At 48.0% G+C, this 24,358-nt stretch overlaps 1 protein-coding gene across 1 annotated transcript; it reads left to right on the forward strand.

Annotated features, from left to right (window-relative positions):
• Positions 1-891: 891 nt before the first annotated feature.
• Positions 892-22,281, forward strand: Cidea (cell death inducing DFFA like effector a). Its single transcript, XM_051163222.1, has 5 exons — positions 892-1,218; positions 13,543-13,734; positions 14,753-14,899; positions 20,804-20,985; positions 22,055-22,281. Exons 1-5 carry the CDS (start codon positions 892-894, stop codon positions 22,194-22,196), a joined length of 990 nt encoding a protein of 329 aa, XP_051019179.1. The 3' UTR covers positions 22,197-22,281.
• The last annotated feature ends 2,077 nt before the right edge of the window (positions 22,282-24,358 follow it).

Consider the following 24,358-nt stretch of genomic DNA (forward strand, 5'->3'; position numbering starts at 1 on the left):
ACGTGATCGGAACACAGTAACAAGCTCCTGGAAAGCCATGGTGAACAGAAAGGAGCTTCCAGCAACCCTCTATTCCAGGTCTCTCTCTCACACACACACACACACACACACACACACACACACACACACACACACACACACACACACACACACACACACACACACACACACACACACACACACACACACACACACACACACACACACACACACACACACACACACACACACACACACACACACACACACCTTGTCCTGGGCGCAGGGCAGCGGCTGCTGCACACTGAGTTTACAAAACCTTCCCAGCGGGATCAACTTTGTGCTTTCCTTCTGTCTCTCTAACCTACAACTCGAGTAATTAATCATGACAGACCTATGCTTCCTCCACTCCCTTTACTCTACTGTCTTACTTACTCACCGGGAAGCCCGGGCATCTCCAAGAACCCGAAGTGCTTAGCTTCCGCCTGTCCCCAGCTACTTCCTCCTGTTCCCCGGGAACTCGCTGGCCAGCCGCCCAACCCCTAGTTCGGGCTCTGAAGACTCGAGCATGAAGACAATTCGCTTGCCCCACGCACACCTGCTTTTCCACTGCCAAGTGATGTCGCAGGCACTGGCGATGTCACCAGTCACCCCCGCCTCCAGAGAGAAAAATAAACAACTTGACAATAGTCACTAACACCACCAAATCTGGGGTTCCAAGGCCCTCGGCACCGTTTGCCCGCGTAGGGGCGTGGCCCCGGGACCCAGGCGTGGGAGCCAGAATTAATTGCTGCTCGCAGAAGCTCAGCCTGCCGCCAAGGTCTGGGCTGGGTCGGGTCAAGCCGCCGCGGGGCGGGGCGGACAGGGCAGTGATTTAAGAGGAGCGGCCTGGGGACAGGAGGACCCGCGTCAATGGAGACCGCCAGGGACTACGCGGGAGCCCTTATCAGGCGAGTGCTGCCCATGTACACCTATGCCCGGGGTCACCCTTCTTCCTGTGTACTCAGGTCGTCTCTATTTCCTCTGCCCCCGGGTCCTGCGCCCCAAGTCACCATCTCCCTGCGCGTTCCCGTGAACCCCGAGCTCCTCCTTCTTCTCACACCCTATCATCCACCCCCGGTCTCCGCTCTCTCGACCATGGTCCCCTTGCCAGTCCGCACCGCCGGGCCTGCCCACACCCACGCCAGCCAGCGCCAACCGGCTCAACAACCCCGAGGTTCCTCCTGTAAAGGGACGCAGGTGCGGGATAGGGCGCTTCCGAGGTGCGTGGAAGTCTGTTTAAAAAAAAAAAAGCGGCAGTGGTGAACGCGGGGGTGGCCGCATCTCTCGCAGCTCCTACAGAACCTACAGAAGATGAGGTACTGGGAACCCTGGAGTGTCTATGCTGGTCAAAGTTTCTCTGTTTCCTGGGACTTAAAATCAAATTGGGGGAAGTAGAGGAGAGTCTAGGCTTAGATCATCCAGGTGAGTAGGGACCATGCCTATTCAGGAGAGATTGCTTTATTCAGGTTTTTGAGGGGCAGATTTGGCCCTTTTAGAGTGGTCTTGCTCCAAGCCACTGGTATCACACACACACACCATTCGGTTTAATCTCCATATATTAATAGAACATTCTAGTTCTTGGTAATATCCTAGACATTATGAGGCAGAGGTGTGTGTGTGTGTAAGAAAGAGACAGAGACACAGAACGACACTGAGGCAGAGACATTAGAGACAGAAATTTGGGGACAGAGACACAGAGACAGGGAATGAGAGACAGACACAGTGAAGATGAGAGACACAGAGAGAAGGAATTAGAAACAGAGAGAGAGAGAGAGAGAGAGAGAGAGAGAGAGAGAGAGAGAGAGAGAGAGAGAGAGAGACTGACAAAGACTGAAGGACGTCCGGGGTCTCCTTCTAAGGCCCAGTCTAGTTTAGAACTGCGAGTTGGAGACCAGTCCAGGCTGGTCTCGAACTCACACTGTTCTTGCCTCTGATTCTTTCTCTAGTCTAGATGACTGGCTTTCAGAGTCACGGCAAGGCAATGACTTCACTGAGAGGTTCAACAGTGAGCTTTTGTCTCTCTAAAGATAGTGAAAGTACCGCAGAAGGATGGAGAAAGAAGCCAAGTGCATAGAAGCACAGGCCCCACAGTGACAGATCTCACTGTGTATCTCCTGAGAGAAATGTGAGCGAGGAAGCATAGAGTCACCAACCGTGGGTGTCCAGCAGTTTATCAGACAGGGCCAGAAGGGAAACAGTGTGTCAGTCCACAAAGTTAGAATAGTAGCTACTAGAAGAAAAAAGACTGGTCTTCCTGGATGCTACCTGCTTCCTCTTGAAACAAAGGTTTAACTTTGGGGGTTGGGAAATTTCTAAAAGGTTCCCAAAGCCGGTAGTTGTAGGGCATGCCTTTAATCCCAGCACTCAGGAGGCAGAGGCAGGTGGATCTCTGTGAGTTTGAGGCCAGCCTGCTCTACAAAGCGAGTCCAGGACAGCCAAGACTATACAGAGAAACCTTGTCTCGAAAAAAACAAACAAACAAACAAAATAAAGTCTCCCAAATAACACCGTGGCAGACGATGGGTGGGCGGACCATCCACGTTTAAATGGGGAGGACCACAGGGCAGCCTCACAACATGACACAGCTCTTGGCCAGATTTCCTAATTCTACCTGCGGCCTTCCACTTTAGCTCCCCCGCTTTCCTCTGCTCCTGTCTGCCTGTGCCGAGAGCCTTATTTTCCTTCATCCATCTAGCCCTGCTGCTCAGACTGGGGGTGGGGGGGACGGGGGCTTCTCTTTGGCATCTGCCCTCACCAACACTTTTAAGGACAAGAGCCATGGCTCTGTAGTTCTCCCTTCTCCAAGGGCTGAGGTTCACCAAGCAGGCCCCAGTTTGCCTCACAGTAGGAGGCATGACCTTAGCCTTGTATCTGACCAGGCAATGGTTTACTGAAATCCAAAATGTGGAAACATGGGTGATATCTCTACGGTGTCATCGTGTGTGAGGCGGGAGTGACTCAGTAAAGCAAAACACTGGAGACTGTATGATCTACGGCACCCTCCATTCCAGACTGAAAAGTAACCAGAGCTCATGGCTTCTTCTTGCTAGTGACAAACTTGCTTCAGTTCTTTAAAAAAAAAAAAAATCTACCTACTTGCAGACCAGCCTGCTCTAATCCTTTGGCCTGACTTGACTCCAAACAAAACCAGAAGAAAATAACCTATGATACTTGCTGGCTGAAGGGGAAAGATTTTTTTTTCCCCCCTTCCCCACCCTTCTTTAAAATCCTATCCAGGCTAAAGAGCCACAGGCAAGGCGCACTGTGTGTTCACTGTTAGTCCTGCCGTATTTCTTCTTCCTGTCAGTGGATGCAAACAGCCCAGAACAGTTCACTGTAGTTGTCATTCATTAGTTACTAACTGGAGTCTGCCAGGGAGGGGACTTAATCAATAAACACATTATGAAGAAGCTAGGTACTTGTCCTGGGGGTGGGGCTCCGTAGTAGAGTAGGCATGGAGGAAGCCCTGGGCTGAGGTGGGAGAGAGCATGCTTGTAAACAGGGATGAAGTCCTTGGGGCAGGAGAGACAGCTCAGGGGTTGGTGTGCTTCCTGCCTAAGCAGAAGTCTCAGCTCAGATGCAAGCCCCCTCATGTAAAGCCAGGCATGGTCACAGGCACCCAGAACCTCAGCCATGTGGGAGACAGAGGCAGGAGGGTGCTCAGGGCCCCTTGGCCACCAGCCTAGCTCCAGATTCAGAAAAAGACCTGGTCTTTTGGTCTTTATATATAGGTGTGTGTGTGTGTGTGTGTGTGTGTGTGTGTGTGTGTGTGTGTGTGTTCTATAAGGTAGAAAGACTGATGAAGCAGAATACCCAATGTCCTGCTTCAGCCTCTGTGTGTGCTCAGGTGTGTGTACACACACCACATTCACACAAGTTACGAAGTCTTCTTCAATGATATATATATATATTTTTTTTAAAGTTTTATTTACTTATCTGTTTATTTATTTATTTTTGTTTTTCGAGACAGGGTTTCTCTGTGTCATAGCCCTGGCTGTCCTAGAACTCTCTTTATAAACCAGGCTGGCCTCGAATTCACAGAAATCTGCCTGCCTCTGCCTCCTGAGTGCTGGGATTAAAGGCATGCTCCACTATGACCAGCTGGTTTTTTTATTTTATTTTATTTGTGCGCATATGTGCATATTTGTGTGTGGAATGCCTGAGGGGGAGAAAAGATGTTTGGGGTTTCCTGGAGCTGGAGTTACAAATCGTTGTGAACTACCTGATGTGAGAACTGGGAACTAAACTTGGGTCCTGTGCAATTGCTGTATGCACTCTTAACTGCTGGGTCGTCTCTCCTACCTCTAACTGCAAGTTCAGAAACAGCTTGTCAACAAGCTGGTAACCACTGGAGACCTTGGTAAGAAGGAAAGAGGCCCGGAGTCTTCCAGCAAAACTCTGGATATTTATAGGTGTTTATCATCACAGACAAAGTCTACTTTGGCCAAACTATGAAGTTGTTGCAAAGCTGATATTCACCCTGAAAGGGCAGCATGAGCGTTTGTAATTATTCAGAAGATCTTCAATGGCTGGGTACTGCTCAGTGGTCCAGGGACTGCTTGATACCACAGGCTCCATCTCCAGTGTCACTTGAAAAAGAATCAGAGTGCCTTCCCTCTGATAAGAACTTGGTTTTGTACACCTGCATTTTCAGCTCAGAATTTATCCTGGCTTCACTGGTGATGTTAGAGAGAGGACAGGTTTGCCACAAGCAAACCTCCAGGCTTTCTGTTTCTGGAACCAAACATCCTTTCACAATAATATTGCAAAGTGCTCAAGGGCTTTAGTCTTGTGTCCTGAGCTCTTAGAGCAAGCGTTCTGTTAGGTCAGTGAGAACAGACAAGGGTCAGGCAGCCTGGGTTCAGAGGTGTGGGCAGGCGCCTTCCAACCGTACGTGCTACCTACAAGGGGCCGTGGTGTGGGGAGCCTGGTGATAGGAAGCCTAATTTGCTGGAATCTGCCGTTAGGTCCAGCTACCCTTGGACTCGGCCCTGTGTGGCTGTGGACAGCTCTCTAAGCCTGATGTGCACCTTCCCAGCTGTCATCTCCTCTCTCTCTCTCTAGCTGGTGTTTGACCTCACATTGTCCGCACATATTCTTGGCCCTGTGCTGTTTGCCTGATCTTTTTCTTTCTGTTCTTTACTTCCCTCATGTGCATTCCCTGCTTTCTGAATGCCTAACACACAGCAGCTGTGGCTGATCCCTCAGCTTCCATCACTAATAACAGCAAAAGGATAAAACTACACCATGGCATCTGCCCCCATGGATTCAGCCAACTGCAGGGGGGAAAATGGTGCTTGTTTTTGTTTGGAGAGGAGGTTGGTTGGTTGCTTTTCTTCTTTTCTTTTCTTTTCTTTTTTTTTTTTTTTTTTTTTGGTTTTTCGAGACAGGGTTTCTCTGTGTAGCCTTGGCCATCCTGGACTCACTTTGTAGACCAGGCTGGCCTCGAACTCACAGCGATCAGCCTGCCTCTGCCTCCCGAGTGCTGGGATTAAAGGCATGCGCCACCACGCCCGGCTCTGCTTTTTTTGATACTAAGACTAGATTCTCTTATGTAGCCCTGGCTGGCCTCAAACTTGTGATCTGACTGCTTCCGCCTCTTCGGGTACTGAGAATGCAGTCATTCTGTGTCATCTACAGTTGTGTACCACCTGAGGGTGCAGATGTGTACCACCTAAGAGTGCAGGTGTGTACCACCTGAGGATGAAGGTGGGTGTGTACCACCTGAGAGTGAAGGTGTGTACCACCTGAGGATGAAGGTGTGTACCACCTGAGAGTGAAGGTGTGTACCACCTGAGGATGAAGGTGTGTACCACCTGAGGATGAAGGTGTGTACCACCTGAGAGTGAAGGTGTGTACCACCTGAGGATGAAGGTGTGTACCACCTGAGGGTGAAGGTGTGTACCACCTGAGGATGAAGGTGTGTACCACCTGAGAGTGAAGGTGTGTACCACCTGAGGATGAAGGTGTGTACCACCTGAGAATGAAGGTGTGTACCACCTGAGGATGAAGGTGTGTACCACCTGAGAGTGCAGATGTGTACCACTTGAGTATGCAGATGTATACCACCTGATGGTACAGGTGTGTATCACCTGAGAGTGCAAGTACACACCACCTGAGTATGCAGGTGTGTACCACCTGAGGATGTAGATGTGTGCCACCTGAGAGTGCAGATATGTACCACCTGAGGGTACAGGTATGTACCACCATCTCTGGCTCTGGAAAATATCTGTATTTTTTCAGTTTCACCTGCACAAACACAGCCTTTCCCCTATGTTATAGAGTAGAGCAGCTACTTACATTGTACTTGGTTCGTTCAGTAATCTGCAGGTGGTTAAAATATTCAAGAGGATTCTTGTGGGTTCTACAAACATTACATCTTGTATAAGAGACTTGAGCATCTGTGGATGTGGGGACACTCGGGTTCCTGGGGCCCACCCCTGAGGTTAATGGCAGACAGCTGTATTTCTCTCCAAGACCTAGTTCCAGGGCCTTTCCTCCAGCACTTTCAGGAGAGACATCAGCCCTTGAGTAGCACACGAAGAAAGCTTTTTATGGAATAGTGGGCAAGGCCAGTGGGCCAGGTGGTATGAGAGTTTACCAAAGGCACAAAGGACAGAGAATTGACTGGAATGTACCACAAAGCAGCAGCAAGCAAGCTCCTGGGTGCCTGAGAGGGAATAGAAGTCTTTCATAGAAGTTGAGGGGGATTCACTCAGTCTTGTCTGGTGGGCCTTGGCATGAGGTCTGAATCTGGTGAGCATTCTATTATTTTGTGAAGCAATACATTTGACAGCATGCATTTTATTTCCCCTTGAGACTGGTCTTGCTCAGGGACATTGAGTCAATGAGATGAGGTTGAGGTTTCACATAGTCCTGGCCTTACTGTTGATGTGCTGGGATTTTGATCTTGTTTTTGGTCTTTTCCCTCTAGTGTGTAAGTGTATGTCTGTGGGAAGGGGTAGTGATCTTTTGGAGAAAAGCTCACGTGGGCAGTCAATCTATGACTTCTGGCTTTGTGTCTCTCTTCTGGGAGATCTGATACATGACAATGTTCAAGAATATTCTATGAAATCTGATTTCTATTACTGTTTTGATTTCCTCTAACAATCTACTTCCTTAAACACCCCACTTCCTTATTATTTTTCCTCAATGAGTTGCTTCCCTTCCTACTTCGTAGAATTGTCTGCACCCAGTTTCCAAGGAATTAGGGAGCAACTGCTTTCATTGTTGGCGTGGTGGAAAGCAGAGTCTTTCGGTCCTCTTACTGTTTTGCTTTTGGGGAGAAAGCGAGGAAGGAGGACTGATCTCTGGGCCCTTATGTTCTGCTGATGACTAAGCCACACCCTCAACTCTTCAGGTGCCCTCTTACCTTTGACAAGTCAGAATTTTGAGGACATGGAAACAGAAACCCCACTTTCAGCAGAGTGTCAATGGCCCCATGTAAGGCATTCTGCCTTTCCTATGGGACAGCGTGGGTAGGAACCACTCACAGCCTGTTCAGTAACACTCTGACCTGTTATTCACTCAGCAGCTTGGCCCAGTTGATCATTTAGTTGGAGATGTCAGTGCTCATACATGTCTGCTAAGCAAGTTTAGTGTGAATAAATGTTCATTTAACCCCTTTGTGTGTTATTGAGACAAGGTTTCTCTGTTTTACCTTGGATGTCCTAGACTCGCTTTGTAGACCAGGCTAGACTTGAACTCACAGCGATCCACCTGCCTCTGTCTCCCAAGTGCTGGGATTAAAGGCATGCACCACCACTGCCCAGCTGTTTTTTGATTTTCAATAGAGTTTTTCTGTGTAGCCCTGGCTGTCCTGGAACTAGCTCTGTAGACCAGGCTGGCCTCAAACTCACAGCAATCTACCTGCCCCTGCCTCCCAAATGCTGGGATTAAAGGCATGTGCCACCACCACCCAGCCTGATTTCTTATATTTGACACATTAAGGTACTCATCCTTGATATAAATGTTTTGGGTTGTGTGAGTGTCTGCGTGTCTATGTGTGTTCTGTGTCTCCATGTGTGTATGTGTTCTGTGTGTCTGTGTCTCTGTCTATGTCTGTGTGTGTGTGTTTTGTGTGTCTATGTGTATATGTGTTCTGTGTGTCTCTAGGTGTGTGTTCTGTATGTCTCTCTGTGTATGTCTCTATGTGTATGTGTAGTCTGTGTGTGTGTCTGTATATTCTGTATGTGTGTGTTCTGTGTGTCTCTCTGTGTGTCTGTGTATGTGAATATATACTGTATGTCTCTCTGTCTATGTCTGTGTGTGTGTGTGCTCTGTGTGTGTGCATATGTACATTGTGTGTGTCTGTGTGTGTGTTCCAAGAGTCTTATCTCAAGCAATGAACCAGTTCCTGGTGAGGAAATAGTAAGCTAAGAACAAAAGACCCACTGTCCTTCCTAGCCAAGCAGGCTGCCCAGAGGGCAGGCAGAGGCTCCGAGGGCCACAGTGATTGCCAGCTCTTATCTTGTCAGATGAGAAAAGACAGTGGGGCTTTTGAACTCTTCAGCTGAGCCAGGTTACTGGAGTGATTCTTGGGAAGACATGTATCTTTTTCCAATGGAGAGAACTGGAGATCTGGAGGCCAGTTAATTAGGTCAAAAACGTGCCTTCTGCTGCATGTGGTTAGACCAGGACTTTTTTGGTGTTTCCAATACAGAGCCCTGTTCTCTTGTGTCTCTTAAGTCATCCTGCCATGCTTTTGACTTAGCAAAAAATGGCATGTGGGGGGTGGGGTGAGGGGGGATGCTCAGGCAGCCGCTGCAGCTTCCAGAGCCCTCGTGGATAATAGCAATGACTTTCCCTCAGAGTAGGACATAGACTCTCCACAGGGGGCTCAGAATCTCCTGAGGGACAGACACCAAGGTAAGAAAGTTGTGCTTAGAGAGTCAGGTGTGGTGACACAGGCCTGCAGCTATAACACATAGAAGAGGGAGGAAGAAGCACATGAGTTCCTGGTCATAGTGAGACCCTGTTTCAAAATGGCCCTGCCCTCCAAAAGCTTTGGGTGTATGTTGAAAACTCCAAACCTGGCACTGCTTACTGACCTTCCCCACTGCCTACTGTCCCTAGGTCACCATCTAACTCATGACTATGACCTACAAGTTTCTTGGTAATCCCTTAGCGTACATAGGTGTTTGCCTGATGGAGAACTTTTATGAGGACATGACCAGATTAGAGTTTCACAGTACAGAGTAGGCTGAGGACAAAGCTGGGATGCCGGTTGGGAAGCATAAACATAGCCAGTCCCCAACCGCTGCCTTCCAAGTCACCAGGTATGACAGCACTGCATGAATTCTGCCCTAGTGGTAGCTCAGCCATGTGTGAACATTTCTTCTGTGGGTTGTGCAACAGAAACCCAGTGCAACTCCTCCGAATCAAGGCAGAAGTTCAGGAGCCATATGCCAGCAGGCCCACTGCTGTGCTGGGCCCATCTAGGTTTCTGCTCAAGGTTCCAAAGTCGTTCTGATGGGAGACCCAGGTCGGGGACCCTTTGGTCTATCCGAGTCCCCTGAGTGCAGCCTCATGGGAAACAAATTGTGAAGTCACTTTCTACATCTGAAAGGAGGGAGGAATCGAGCATATAAATACAAACTTGCTATGGTTAAGAGTACTTGATGCTCTTACAAAGGACCTGAGTTCAGTTCTTAGAACCCACACCAGGAGGCTCACAACCATTTTTAATTCCTAGTATATTTGAGTGTCTGTCCTTCACGTGTACCTGCCTTCACTTGCATATACCCACATGCGAACATACACACCTATACCTAATTAAAAATAATAAAAATTTGGCTGGGCATGGTGGTGCAAGCCTTTTTTTTTTCTTCTTCTTCTTAAAGATTTATCTATTTATTTATTTATTATGTATAGAGTACTCTGACTGCATGTATGCCTGCATGCAAGATTAAGGCACCAGATCTCATTATAGCTGGTTGTGAGCCATCACATGGTTGCTGGGAATTGAACTCAGAACCTTTGGAAGAGCAGCCAGTGCTCTTAACCCCTGAGCCACCTCTCCAGCCCAAAGTAGTGTAAAACTTTAGTCCCAGAGTTTAGGAAGCAGAGGATGGCAGATCTTCATGAGTTCAAGGCCAGCCTGATCTACAATGCATGTTCCAGGACATCTAGGATTATTATATTATCATCATCATCATTATTATTATGGTAAAATAGCTAGGTGTAGTGGCACACACCTTTAATCACAGCACTCAGGAGGCAGAGGAAGGTGGATCTCTATGAGTTCAAGGCCAGCTTAGTCCACAGTGAGTCCAGGACAACCAAGGCTACACAGAGAAACCCTGTGTTGAAAAACCAAATAAATAATTAATTAATTAAGTAATCATGTTTTAAGCTGCTATGCTTTCAACTTGGTTGCTCCAGAATGCTGTTGACTGCTTGGATCTGAAGCTCTCCCACCCAACAGAAAAATTTAGCTCAGGGCAGATACCACATCCCATCCCATCGCTTACCTTTACCACTTTGAATGACGTTGAGAAGCCATGTTGGGCCTCAGACCTCTCACCTGAGAAATGGGGTGTGATGGATGGTGTGGCGACAACGGTGTGTCTGAAGAATTACCCTGGCAGGTGCTCAGAGACAAGCAGTCTTGAAACCCTGGTGGTGCTGATTGTGTGTACTTAAGACCATTCAGGTCTGATTCTAGAGTACCAACTTGTTGGTGGAGCCATAGGACGCTTCCTGAGACACGTCAACCAGGTAGCAACAAGACTTAACCTGACAGGGTTCTGTTTGTTTGTTTTGTTTTTTGCTTTGTTTTATTTTGTTTTGTTTAAAAGATTGTTTACTTTTATTTTATGTGTATGAGGTTTTTAAAGTTTGTTTATTTATTTATTCACTTTATGTCCCAAATGCAGCCCCCTCCCTCTTCTCTTCCTGGTCCCACCCTCTCACACTCTTCCTCCCCCTTCCCCTTCCCCTCCCCCTGTCCCCTTCTCAAAAAAGGGGGAGCCCTCCCCCACATCAGGTCACATCAGGACTGAACACATCCTCTTCCACTGAAGCCAGGCAAGGCAGCCCTACTAGGGGGAAGTGATCCAAAAACAGGCCACATATATGCATGTCAGAATGCATATATGTGCACCACATGCATGCAGTACCCACAGATGCCAGAAGAGGACATCAGATCCCCTAGAACTGGAGTTACAGTTGTGAGCTACAATGTGGGTGCTGAGAATCAAAGCCAGGTCTTCTGAAAGAGCAGCCTTCTCTCCAGCCCCTTTGGATAGCGTCTTTAGGGCTTTGTTCCTAACTGGAAAAGAGCCCACAAGCCTGGGCTAAAGCACCTTGTGCGTCACTCACCTGGTTTCCACAAAGCCTTAACCACTGAGGTCAACAGCACACTTGTCACCCCGATGGAGCTATTTTTGGACAGGGTCTCAATGCTTCACTTCCCAGGATTATTTCCCTAGTGTGTTAGACACTGTGTGTTACTTGAGCACACGCAGTGGTATGGCAGAGGCAGTTTGGCGTTCTTTCACTGCAACGGGTGTCCTGCATTGTCAAGTATGCAGGCTTTGCTCACACATTCTTTACTTAGCCAATAGCACCCAGCTGGCCTGTGAAAGGTGGTGGCTGCCTGGGGCTCAGGGTCATCCTCTGCCATATAGGGAGTTGAAGGTTAACCTAGGCTACAGGAGACCCTGACTCAAAACCACCAAGACAGAAACAACCCCACTGAAGTTTGAAAATCGGGTTAATTAAACAGTAAGGCCAAATAAAACAATAGTTTTTCCTAACTAGTTACTGAAAGAGCAGCCATCTTCGTTCTTTCTCACTAACCTACCACACTACTTTCTTCTAGTTTTCCCATTAACAAAAATTGAATAATAGAGGGTTGGCTTGTTTTCCTCAGAAAATGTTGTCTCGATGTTGGTGTAATTATTTCCCTGATCCATGTTGGTGTGGTTTGGGGGTCCATTGTTTAAATTGTCAGTAGTAGATCTGCCTCAGCTGAAGTCTAGGACTTAGCCTTTGCTTAGAAAGGAGAATAGTAAATAACATCTCTCATGTCTAAGAGTACATATGAAAGGAGTATAACCGAGCACATGCTGTTTTACATGATGTAGACTGGCTTAACAGAAGGGGTATAATTCCACGTTTTCCAAAGAATTAAAACTAAATACAAGGCTTCATGTGACTTGGGACCTGGAGTTTTGCCTTTCTGGTCTTCCAATGACATTTATGATGGCGGTTCGTTTATTCTGATCTCAAAACCTTGGTTGAGGGGCCGGAACCAGCTCAGTGGCAGAGCATATGCCTAGCAAGCATAGAGCCCTGAGTTCTGCCCCCTACACTAAAACAAAACAAAAGAAAATCCTGAATTGACTGATACATTGACCAGTATCTGGTTATATAAATATGTACCGTTGTTTCTATACACCAACTCTCTAAATTGGTGTAGCTAATTTGTAATCACTAGAAATCATTTTCTTGAGTTTTTCACTTTAAACCCCACCCAGCGGGCTTGCTGAGGTGCCTCAGTGGGCAAAGGCTCTTGGTTCACTAGCTTGGCAACCTGCATTTGATCCCTAAAACCCACATAAAAGTAAAAGGTGAGGACAATCTCCACAAGCGCGTCCTCTGACCTCTGCTCACACACTGTGACATGTGTGTCCAAGTGTGCACATCATATGCATGCAGGCACGCATAAAAATAATATTAAGTAAGTATATGTTTGGGGGCTGGAGAGATGACTTGGGGACTGAAAGCACATATTGCTCTTATAGCAGACCCAGGTTCTAGTCTCAGCACCCACACTGTGGCTCACAACCATCTGTAACTCCAGCCCCAGGGGGTCCGATGCTCTCTTCTAGACTCCCCAGGTACCAGGCACGCATGTGGTCCACATATATACATGCAGGCAAAATACTCGTGCACATACAAAATAAATCTGAAAGTTTTTGAATCAATAGATGTAAAATATACTTTGGAGAGGGGCCAAGGAGTAAACTGAGGGCAGCTCCTGGGTGTGCTGAGTGTATGTGTTACTTGCTCCCATGGAGTTATGGATATATGTAACATTTAGTAATGCCTAAGTGGTATGTTTCTTTCTTTTAGATGCAAATATTAAAGTTGCAGAGGGGCAGGTAGCGCACAACTGTAATCCCAGTACTTGGGAAGTAGAGGCAGGTGGATCTCTGTGAGTTCGAGGCCAGCCTGGTCTATAGAGTGAGTCCAGGACAGCTAAGGCTACACAGAGAAACCCTGTCTCAAAAAAAAAAAAAAAAAAATATATATATATATATATACACACACATACACATATCAGTGTGTGTGTGTGTGTGTGTGTGTGTGTGTGTGTGTGTGTGTGTGTGAAACCTCTTCTTAAAAAGCCTGGCCTTGGTGGTGCATGCCTTTAATCCTAGCACTCAGGAAGAAGAGGCAAATGTATCTCTTTGAGTTTGAGGCCAGCCTGGTCTACAGAGCAAGTTCCAGGACAGCTAGGCCTGTTATACAGAGAAACTCGATATCTTGGGGGTTGGAGAGGGATGACAAAAGCCAAACCCTCGTCTAAAGGATGGTTCTCCTCTGTGCCTGCTCCATAGGCCCCTGACATTCATGGGGTTGCAGACTAAGAAAGCCCTGCTGACACCCCTCATGCATCCAGCTCGCCCTTTTCGAGTCTCAAACCACGACCGAAGCAGCCGGCGTGGGGTGATGGCCAGCACCCTGCAGGAGCTTATCAACAAGGTACTGTGGTCACAACCTTGGGTACTCTTTGCTACCTTTGCTAGCTCAGAGTCCAGGCCCTGGCACTAAGTCAGTGCCAAGACACAGTGTTAATAAAAAGCACATCGGGGCTGGCGAGGTGGCTCAGAGGTTAAGAGCACTGTCTGCTGTCCCAGAGGTCCTGAGTTCAAGTCCCAGAAACCACATGGAGGTTCTCAGTCATGTAAGATGAGATCTGCTGTCTTCTTCTGGTGTGCAGGTGCACATGCAGGCAGAACATTGTGTATGTAATAAATAAATCTTTAAAAAAAAAAAAAAAAGATGCCGGGCATGGCAGCACATGCCTTTAATCCCAGCACTCAGGAGGCAGAGGCAGGCAGATCGCTGTGAGTTCAAGACCAGCCTGGTCTACAAAGTGAATCCAGGACAGCCAAGGCTACACAGAGAAACCCTGTTTCAAAAAAAAAGGAAAGAAAAGACACATCTTCCAGGTAGTGGTGACACACGCTTTTAATCCCAGCACTTGAGGGAAGCGGATCTCTGAGTTTGAGGCCAGCCTGGTCTACAGAGCAAGTACCAGGGCAGCCAGGACTACATAGAGAGAGCCTGTCTCGAAAGAAGGAAGGAAGAGAGGGAGGGAGGGAAACAGTGTTCTCAAATAAAGAAGAATCATAGACTCTCAGAGCTGTCTGCAGAAATGAGAAATGGGCATGCGGCATGCAGACTGTAAAGCAGGTGCTGCAGAAAGCCATGTGCTTGAAGCACAAGATGTGCTTATTCCTCTACATGACAGGCAACCACGGAGATTACCAACATGCACTAGATCACCTGTTCCCTGGGAAGAGAGAGGTCCGTTCAAAATCCCTAGTCTGTTCTTCTGAGTGAAGGCTGGATTGCACATAGCAGTCCATGGCTTTCTTCACTGGCACAGCTTTATCCCAGCCAGCCAGCCCTCCAGAAACCTTAACATGAACGTCATTGATGGTCCGTACAAATAGCTCTCCCTTCACCTCGTTTCTCTCCTCCCTTGCAAACCTAGACTCTGGATATCCTGGCTATCACAGCTGGCCTGGTCACGCTGGTGCTGGAGGAGGATGGTACCGTGGTGGACACGGAGGAGTTCTTTCAGACCTTGAGGAACAACACACATTTCATGATCTTGGAAAAGGGACAGAAATGGACACCGGTGAGCACAGCCTTGCTACGCAAGCAACAACTGGGTAGACATTCTACCTGTAAGTGCACTGTCTAGGTTGGTGTTGGGTGGCCACATCCTGATTATATACTGAATGTACTCACCTCCTAGCTACAGCCACAACACTCAAAAGGATTCTCAAGTGTTTCTAGAAATGTTGATGTTTCTGAATTTAGATCATATGATTTTGGAACATGAGCTTTGGCCAATGGCCTAATCCTTAGTGAGTGTGTGTGTGTGTGTGTGTGTGTGTGTGCGCACACGCTCATTACACACACTTCCATCACTATAATCAAATATTGCCTCCTTGCTCAGGCAGTGGCCTCTTGCTGAGGCAAGGGCAAGCAGTAAGGCAGGACCACTGATATCGGAACCATGGGGTAGAGAAAGCAAAGAGGAAATGGGAGCCCCATGATCTCTTTTTCCATCTTTAAGATATAGGAAAAGCTTCCTCAGCCTCCCACAAACTGCTGTGTGAAAGAGCAGAGTTGAAAGGCATCTGTGGCCTAGGAATGTGGATCCATCCCTGGACATGCACCTAGATCACACTAGCACCTATACAGCAGATGTGTATCAGATCACCCGTGTCACCTTTGTGAGTGATAGTAAATTCTGGCAACAAACCACATGTCCGTTGCAGTAGAATGGAGATGTGCAGCCATCACTGTATGTCTATTTGAGTTCGCATAGGTTGACAGGCCGCTGTATATTTACTTGAACAAAATGCTTTTCAACCTTGAAGACATATGTAGGGCAGCTACAGGCACTGTCTGCGCAGATCCCATAACTGTGCCGTGTGAGAACAGCATAGAACAGTGCATCTGGCAGCCAGCTTCAGACGTTTTCATCTCAGGATTCATGAAAAGTAACGAAGACTCCGAGATCCTTTGTTAATGTGGGTTGCACAAACAGCTGTCGATCAGAGGTTCTCACCTGGGCATATTTTGCCCTTAGGAGCCATGGAGTAATATCTGAAGACAGTTTAGTGATAAACTGGGGCAGAGGACACTTCTAGTAGGGAAACTGCAACACACAGCCTTTGTAACAAAGGATCACCTAGTTCCAAGTGCCACTTGTACCGGGGTTGAGAAACTATAATCCATAAATACAGACGTTTCCACTATTCAAGATTAAAATTGAGAAATTAAAAAAAATGTGTTGACTAATAACAGTAAAGGTGAGCTTAAACCACATTTCTAATAGGAAAATACTTTCTTAAAAATAAATGACCACTCTCTAAAAAAAGAGCAAGGAACTAAGCTTATTGTATTTTTGCAAATCTCTTTTAGTACATTTAGTTTTTAAATTTTATTCACTTTACATCTCAATCGCAGCCCCTCCCTCTTCCTCCCTATCCCCCTCCCCTAGTCCTGAGAAAGGGAGAGCCCTCCTCCCTACCAACTCAGCCCAGCCTATCCAGTTTCTTGAGGACTGCCTGTATCCTCTTCCTCTGTGACCTGGCCAGGCTGACACACTGGGGGGGTAGGGGGGGGAGCAGGGGGGGGGTTAGTGATTGAAGGCAACAGAGTCCATGGCCGAGACAGCCCTTGCTCCCCTTACTAGGGGACCCACTGCAAATCTCTTTAATGGCTAGAAGACCGTGGAATTCTTAGAGCTAGAGAGATGACTCAGCAATGAAGAGCATTTGCTGCTCTTGCAGAGGACCTAGGTTCAGTTCCTAGGACCCACATGGCAGCTCACAACCATCTGTAACTCCATTTCCAGGGATCTGATGCCTTTTCTGATCTCTGAGTAAAGGTAAGTGTGCATATACATATATATGCACATATATACACACACACACACACACACACACACACACACACACACATATACACACACGAGCACATACTACAGGCATACTTCTGTGCTAAACTGCTATATTCTGTCACTTGGGTGGAACTACAAAGGAAAAAATCTGGCCTGGCTGCAGGTGGGAAAATGGAGAGGAAAGGAGGGGCCTGGGACACAGCATAACAAGCTGCATACTGCTGAGAATGCTCTGCCTTGATCTGGCACTGAGAGCCGGCAGTTGCTGAGTCCACAAAGTACAACTGCACTGGAGAACTTGAGTGGTCCCAGAGTCGGTCACTTCGCTCCACTGAGCACGTCTGTCTGTCTTGCATTTTGAAAGGATCTTCCATCAGAGTGATTCTGAGACATCATACTTGGGTCATTGGGGACACACTGACTTGGAGCTGGGGCATAGCTTAGTGGTAAACACACTTCAGGTGCACAAGGCCCTGGGTTGGATCCCCAACCCCAAAAGGAAAATAGCAGAAAAAGAAAAGAAAGAGAACAAAGGAAAATACTGATTCCCTGAGCTACACGTTTTCCCCAAGTGTGCAGTAGGAAATCAGGACTTGGGAGAACAGAGATGCACAATTGTGTTTAGTATTTACCCGGAAGGGACGTGAAGCTTGATCCTCTATCTCCAGACCACAGCGTGATCTGCATTTAAACCATTTCCAGATAATTCAAAACTATGCAAAATTAGCAATATACTGTTCATGGGAAAGATACACAGCCAAGGTGGTTTCCCCCTGAGTGTGGTGGGATAGCCAGAGGACACAGACTCACAGCACCTCTGGGGGTAGATGTTTCACTTTGTCTTATTATAACATATCTATATCTATATATGTGTGTACACATGCACAAAATGTGCCTCATAACTTTAAAAATTATTTTGTTTTCTATGTATGAGTATTTTGCCTGTATGTACGTATGTGCTAATTCCACAGATGCAAGGAGAAAGGCCGCCAACCCAATCATGGCCAAACTAAAGCAAGCTTTATTCAAGCCAGGCGGTGTGGCACACACCTTTAATCCCAGCACTTGGTAGGCAGAGGCAGGTGGACCGCTGTGAGTTCAAGCCTAGCCTGGTCTACAAAGCAAGTCCAGGACAGTCAAGGCTACACAGAGAGAACTTGTCTCAAAAACCAAAACCAAACCAAAACAAAACAAGCTTTATTCATGTGCACGAGCTGTCTCCTCCTAAGGCGGGGCTCAAGAGATCAGTGCTGGACATAGGAAAGATAACTCAGGAGTAGGGGGTTCCAAATGGAGGGGGGGTGTTGGCAGGTAAATAAGTGGGGTTACAGCAGCAGGACAGAAACATAACAAGTTGGTCATAGCAACTCCAGAAACAAAGGAATGGTTGCCTTTCCTGGAACAGACCACCACAGTAACCATTCCCTTAGAATAGGCAGATTAGAAAATCTTTAAAAGGACAGATTAATCTTGGGCTCTGCTAATTTTTCTTTCCTTCCTCCATTCTTTCTTTCCTTCTTTCTTCCTTTCTTTACTTCCTTCTTTCTTTCTTTCCCTTCTTCTTTCTCCTCCTCCCCTTCCTCTCCTTCCTTCTTGCCCTGACTACCCTGGAATTCAATCTGTAGATGAGGCTGGCCTCGAACTCACAGAGATTAAAGGTGTGCATCACCACCACCCAGCTTCCAATTCTTTCTTCTTCTGGGCTTTCTTTTTACTATTTGTAGTGTGGGGGACAAGCTAGCCATGGCTTGCCACAGGCCAGGCCAGTGTTCTCCCACACAGTGGCTCCTCCCCCGTGTGGTTTCTGTGTGAGGAAGATGTGCACTTGCGTGACCTCCAGAATGTCTGCTTTTGTTCTCAGAACCAGAGGGTCTTCACAGATGTGTGTTGTGAAATAGAGAGACCATCCTGCATTATCCCAGAGGCCAGTGTCACCGCAGGGTCCTCATGGGGTGGGAGCGCAGGAGGAGAAGATCTACAATGAGATGCAGGGGAAGAGGAGGGCCAAGGAAGGTGGGGACACTGGACAGGATCCCTGTTCCCAGAACCTTCACAGCCTGAGCACGTGACTTCTAAGCTGAGGCTGTGGGTAACTTGTTATAGCTGCAATGGGAAACTGACACAGTGGGAAAGGTGTTTCCTGTTTATGCAAATGAGACTTCAGAGGTGAGTTAGGAAGTGACACATCTAAGCCCTGCACAGTAATGGGACCTATGAAACGTAGCACAGAGCCAAGTCATGACAAGATGTAGTGAGTGTAAATATTGTGACTGCCATGTTCAAGGCTACCTGAGGTTTTAGGGTTGCAGGGGAGGATGGAACCCAGGCCCTCACAGACACACATAGCTCATGCTCTACCACTAAGCCCCATTAAACACTCTGGAGTTGTCACCTGCTTTAATTTCTCAGCCATTTTCCTGTATGGTAGACCGGGTGCTCCCTGCAGAGGACAGATTGTCCTGTTAACTCAAGAAGGTTATCTGAGGCCCATTCTGACTGGAGCAAAAACCTCAACCAAGAAACAGCCACCAGATGTCTCCCTTCCTCAGTCTTGGAGCCCTAAAATCCCAAGATGCTCCTTGCCACTCTGGCAGAAAACAGGGCCCAGTCATACCCTTCCTTTCCTGCAGGCTTTCTGCATACCCAGCTGGCAGGGCCGCTACACTTAGCATTGTGAGGGCATCTTGGTTTAGCACTTAAGGAAGCCTAAAGGGAGAGTCAGATAAAGTTTGAGAAGCCAGAAAAGAATGTGATGAAGTTTAAGTCCTTCTATTCCTAAGTCTTGAGTTATTTGTTTGTCTTGAGAAAGTGTCTCTGCATAGCCCAGGCTGTCTTGACACTTGCCTGTAGAGCAGGCTAGCCTCAAACCCACAGAGATCTGCCTGCCTCTGCCTCACACAAGTGTTGGGAATAAAGTTGTGTGCCGCCATGTCTGACTCAGTTTTGGATTATTTTTAAAGATACATTTATTTTCATGTGCATTGGGGTTTTGGCTGGAGTTACAGACAGTTATGAGCTACCATGTGGGTGCTGGGAATTGAACCTTGGTCCTCTGGAAGAGCAGCCAGTGCTCTTAACCTCTGAGCCACCTCTTCAGCCCCAGTTTGGGGTTTTTTGAATGACATTTCTCCCTCAGAGAGTGGACAGTTGGTAGAGGGGAGGCACAGCCTCTTGTGCATGGTACATACTGGGTGCCAACCAGAACCGTTTGTCGTTTCTGATCTGGGTGGTAGGAAGAGGGGACGCCAGCAGTAGCTTCATCAAGAAAGGCTGGCACACTTTTAGGGGAATTTATGTTTTAATTTCAAGTGTATTTGTTTGTTTGTTTGTTTTTCATTACATAACATGCAGTTTTCAAGTCCTCCCAACCCCCATGCTCCTGAGGCAAGGGACTCTTGCATCATCTAAGCTTGACCCTGGATACAGTGGGACTGATGTGTGGAAAAAACAAAAAACCAAGAAAACCTCACTTAGGAAAGCAACTCATGAGCCAGGATTGGCTCTCTCAGAGTCTGTTGTAGAGCTATCTACAAGCGTGGGATCATATGCCCACCTGCAACCTGAAGGGTCACCCGGTGTCCCTGGTGGACAAAGAGTCTATAAGTGGCTAATGTTTCCACAAAGTCATCTTTCCTCCTTGGCAGTTACTGGGAAATAGAAGATACCCCTAGAGAGGCTTGTTCTACCTGTTCCCCAAGTCCCAAAGTTCCAGCATTTTCTCCATCAGGGCTACTTGTGAAATGAAATGAAAACAGTGCTTCCTGTTCCTCTATGGCTTTGTGACAATTAGAAGAGGTGGCTGACCATTTCCTCACGTACTCAAGGGGTGGCCTCGGATACCCAAGGGGTAGCCTCGGGCCTCCACGCAAACAAGCAAGCCTTAGCACCCTAAGCAGGCACACCTCTATGCATCAGACATGGAGTCTTCACAGCCAAAGCAAAGTCATCCAGAGTCACTAAACTGGAGGTTGATAAGGGATGAGTATGTATTGCTGTAAGAATGACTAGACTAATTACAGCTGACATTTAGGAGACTCTAACTTTGGCATAACCCCAGAATTGTGTGGTTCAAGTGTCTTGGCCAGTACCACACTCCTAAGTCTGTCCCTTGCTTCAATGCTCTAGGGCACTAAGTATGTCCCAGTCTGCCAGCAACCAAAGAAATCGGGAATAGCCAGAGTTACCTTCGACCTGTACCGACTGAATCCCAAAGACTTCCTTGGCTGCCTCAATGTCAAGGCCACCATGTATGAGATGTACTCAGTGTCCTACGACATCCGATGCACAAGCGTCAAGGCCATGTTAAGGTAACAGTCTGCAGGGGCTATCTGTGGGGTCTGGAAACACCCAGGTGCGGCACAGGGGGTTCTTCTCGCCTTGTCTCCTGCCCCAGGGCCCCACAACAGGTCTTGGATCTTCTGTTGTCATCAGGTGTGCGCTGATCCATGTAGTCTTCAGTTTAACTTTTAGACCACAGACTCATATCAAAAAGTGCGAAGTTCAGCTAGGAATATAGCTCAGCGGTAAAGCACCTGCTTGGCATGTTAGAGCCCCTACGTCTAATACCCAGCAGCATGCACACATGGACGCTCGCGTGCACACACACACACTCATGCATAAACATGCTTGCGTGCATGTGTAAACACACACATGTGTGAACATGCACACACACACACACACATACACACACACGTTGTCATCTTACAAAAGCCAGAGTGAAAACTTCTGAGGCTAGGAAAATAATAAGAACTTGAAGGAACACATTTTGTTTGACTCAGCTTGAAATAACACTAAGTTCAGCCTTGGGACTTCAGAGGCTGGGACAGAGCAAAGTGTCCCCTCACTCTGAGGAGCAAGCTGGAATGTCCCAGGTACCTTACCCTCCACAGGGCCCCATAGAACATCATAATGCCAGTTCTTAATACAACTTTCCTCAGCTTGACCTAGGAGATGCAGCAGCAAGCCCCACCCACCCACTCAAGGAGATGCAGCAGCAAGCCCCACCCACCCACTCAAGGAGATGCAGCAGCAAGCCCCACCCACCCACTCAAGCTGCGGGAATCCTCGTATAGCAAAAATATGTTCTCGAGAGTGGCAGGGGCTCTGCAGGGCCCTTGAGGTCCTACTTAGGCAGTCTCCTGTCAAAGTGGCTTGAGGGCTACACTGCACCCCCAGTGAGTGTCCCTGGGCCTGGAGAGCCCTGGCAGCCTACACTGTGTGCCATGAAAGTGGTGTTCTGTGGATGCTACCACTCACGCATGCTTGTTGCCGCCTCAGAGCCTAGTAAGATGCCATAGGATGAAACATTTCTGCCATTTGAACTTTGTCCAGGCCAGAATCCCAAGCCTGATGTGTCTCCATCTTGCTATGTTGCAGAAGTCTGTTGCGGTTTATGTCCTATGCAGCTCAGGTGGTAGGACAGTTCCTGGTCTACGCAGGCGCATACATGCTCCGAGCACTGGGCGATACAGAGGAGCAGCCATCCCCCAAGCCTAGCACCAAGGGCTGGTTCATGTGATCAGGTCAACCTACGGAGGCCCAGAGGGCCCACCTTACATGTGAATTCACTACCTTCGCGTAGAGGCTGTGGGATGCCATGGGAAGGAAGGGAGCTTGGTGGGACATCGTGTGGGGCTGAGCAGCAGGCTTGCTGCAGGGGAGAGGAGGGAGGGGGTCCTTTCAAAGGCCTTAGAAAGGGACTCACAGCAGAGTGTCTGGGAGCAAAAGGCATATGAATTAGACACTTTGGATCCTTGCCAATTGAAATAAATCCATCACAAGAACCGTTTTAACACATGCCCTGCTTTCTTGAGACTGGTTCATCTCTCTGGAGATGAGTACGCTTTCACACAGACCGAAAACCAGAACCAAAGACAGAAAGAGAGTTATCACTGCTGATTAGTCTTTCTTTTTTATTTTATTATTTTATTTTGTGGGTGGGTTTTTGTTTGTTTGTTTTGTGTTTTGTTTTGTTTTGGCCTGCATGTATATCTATGCAACATGTGCATTCAGTGCCCCAGAAGGCCAGAAGAGGGCGCCAGACCTCCTCAGAGGAGTCATAGACAGTTGTGAGCCTCCCTGCGGGCACTCGGGATGGGACCTGGAAAAGCAGCTCTTAACCACTGAGTCATCTCTCCAGCCTTGATTCTTGTTTAATCCTTATTGGTACTCAATGCAAAAGTCATGATCTGTCACATAGCCAGGATTTTATTTGGTTTAGGTTTTCCTTCCAAAGGATCTTTTCCTCGTGTGTGTGTGTGTGTGTGTGTGTGTGTGTGTGTGTGTGTACATGATCATATAGTGTGAGTGCAGAAGACAACCTCAGGGCCAGTTCTGCCTTGTTGGGAAAGCCACACAAGCTAGCGCAAGCATCAGGAGTCTCCTGTCTCCACCTCCAGCTGGCTGTAGGCGTAGATGGTAGACTCACAGTACTGTAAACCAGTGGTTCTCAGCCTCCTTAACATTGTGACCCTTTAATACAGTTCCTCGCGCTGTGGTGGCCCCCAACCATAAAAGTATTTTGTTGCTAGTTCAGAGCTAGAATTGTGCTACTGTTATGAATTGTAATATAAATATCAGATATGTGACCCCTGTGGGAGTCACAACCCATAGGCTGAGAACCACTGATTGTTAAGCGGCCAGCCTTACAGAGGCTCTAGGCATTCAGACTCGGGTCTGCAAGCCTGTAGTGCAAGCTCTTTACCCATCGAGCCATCTTCTGCCCACGTCCCTGCCCCTGCCCTTGCCCTTGCCCCTGCCCTTGCCCCTGCCCCTGTCCCTGCCTCTGTCCCTGTCCCTGCCCCTGCCCCTGCCTCGACCCATGCCTCTGCCCCTTTAAAGGCTTTTAATGAGCCCCAAAGGCCCTAAAGCTTAAGGACCTGCAAAAGGGGCCATCTGGGGGCGGGGTTGAGGGCGGGGTTGGGGGCGGGGTAATTTCATCCTTGATTTTAGAAGGAAACAAAACTGTTGGAACTCGGGTTGGAAGCCAAGGGCTGCCAGGGCGCCAAGAGAACCCTCGTGGCAAGATGCCAAGCTCTGCTTAGCAACTGGCCAAAGCAAAGGCCTTGTTGGCCATGGGTTCTAGCTGATGATCGGCTGAGTGTAGGCTCTCAAAAGTACCTTGCGAGGAACTTTGGGCCACACTGCTCAACGGAAACCCAAGTGTCACCCTCAGCCCCTGGGGGGAGGTTCTCACTGTGTGTCCTCTACCCTGTCTTCAGAGCAGGGAGTAGACTCCCCAGAGGAACTGAGGTGCTGTTCCCTGAGTGAAGAGTAACAGCCCCCGGGGAGACACTTCAGTTCCTATTAAATTCATCCTGTTGAGTCAGCTTCCCTGGCTTAGACGTTGCTGAAGAGAACAGTGGCTCAGTTCTCATTCCTAGTTGCCTGTTCTAGCATATGAACAGACAGTAAGCTAGAAGTTCCCCCTCCACCATCAGGCATGCACACAGGGGTACGCGCGTGCGCACGTGCACACACACACACACACACACACACACACACTCGCACATATGCATGCACACACGCACACACTCACAAGCCTGTCCTAGACCTCCCTGTGTCACCATGTATTGGGTCAGGACCTCACACCCAGTGTCACTCCCCTGATGCTGTTTAGCTCTTTTAACTCTTCTAGAGAAGAGATATGGCTGGAGGAGGAGGGAGCCTTGCAAGATCACA

The sequence above is a fragment of the Acomys russatus genome, chromosome 20 (assembly GCF_903995435.1).
Source record: "Acomys russatus chromosome 20, mAcoRus1.1, whole genome shotgun sequence".
Classification (NCBI taxonomy): Eukaryota; Metazoa; Chordata; class Mammalia; order Rodentia; family Muridae; genus Acomys; species Acomys russatus.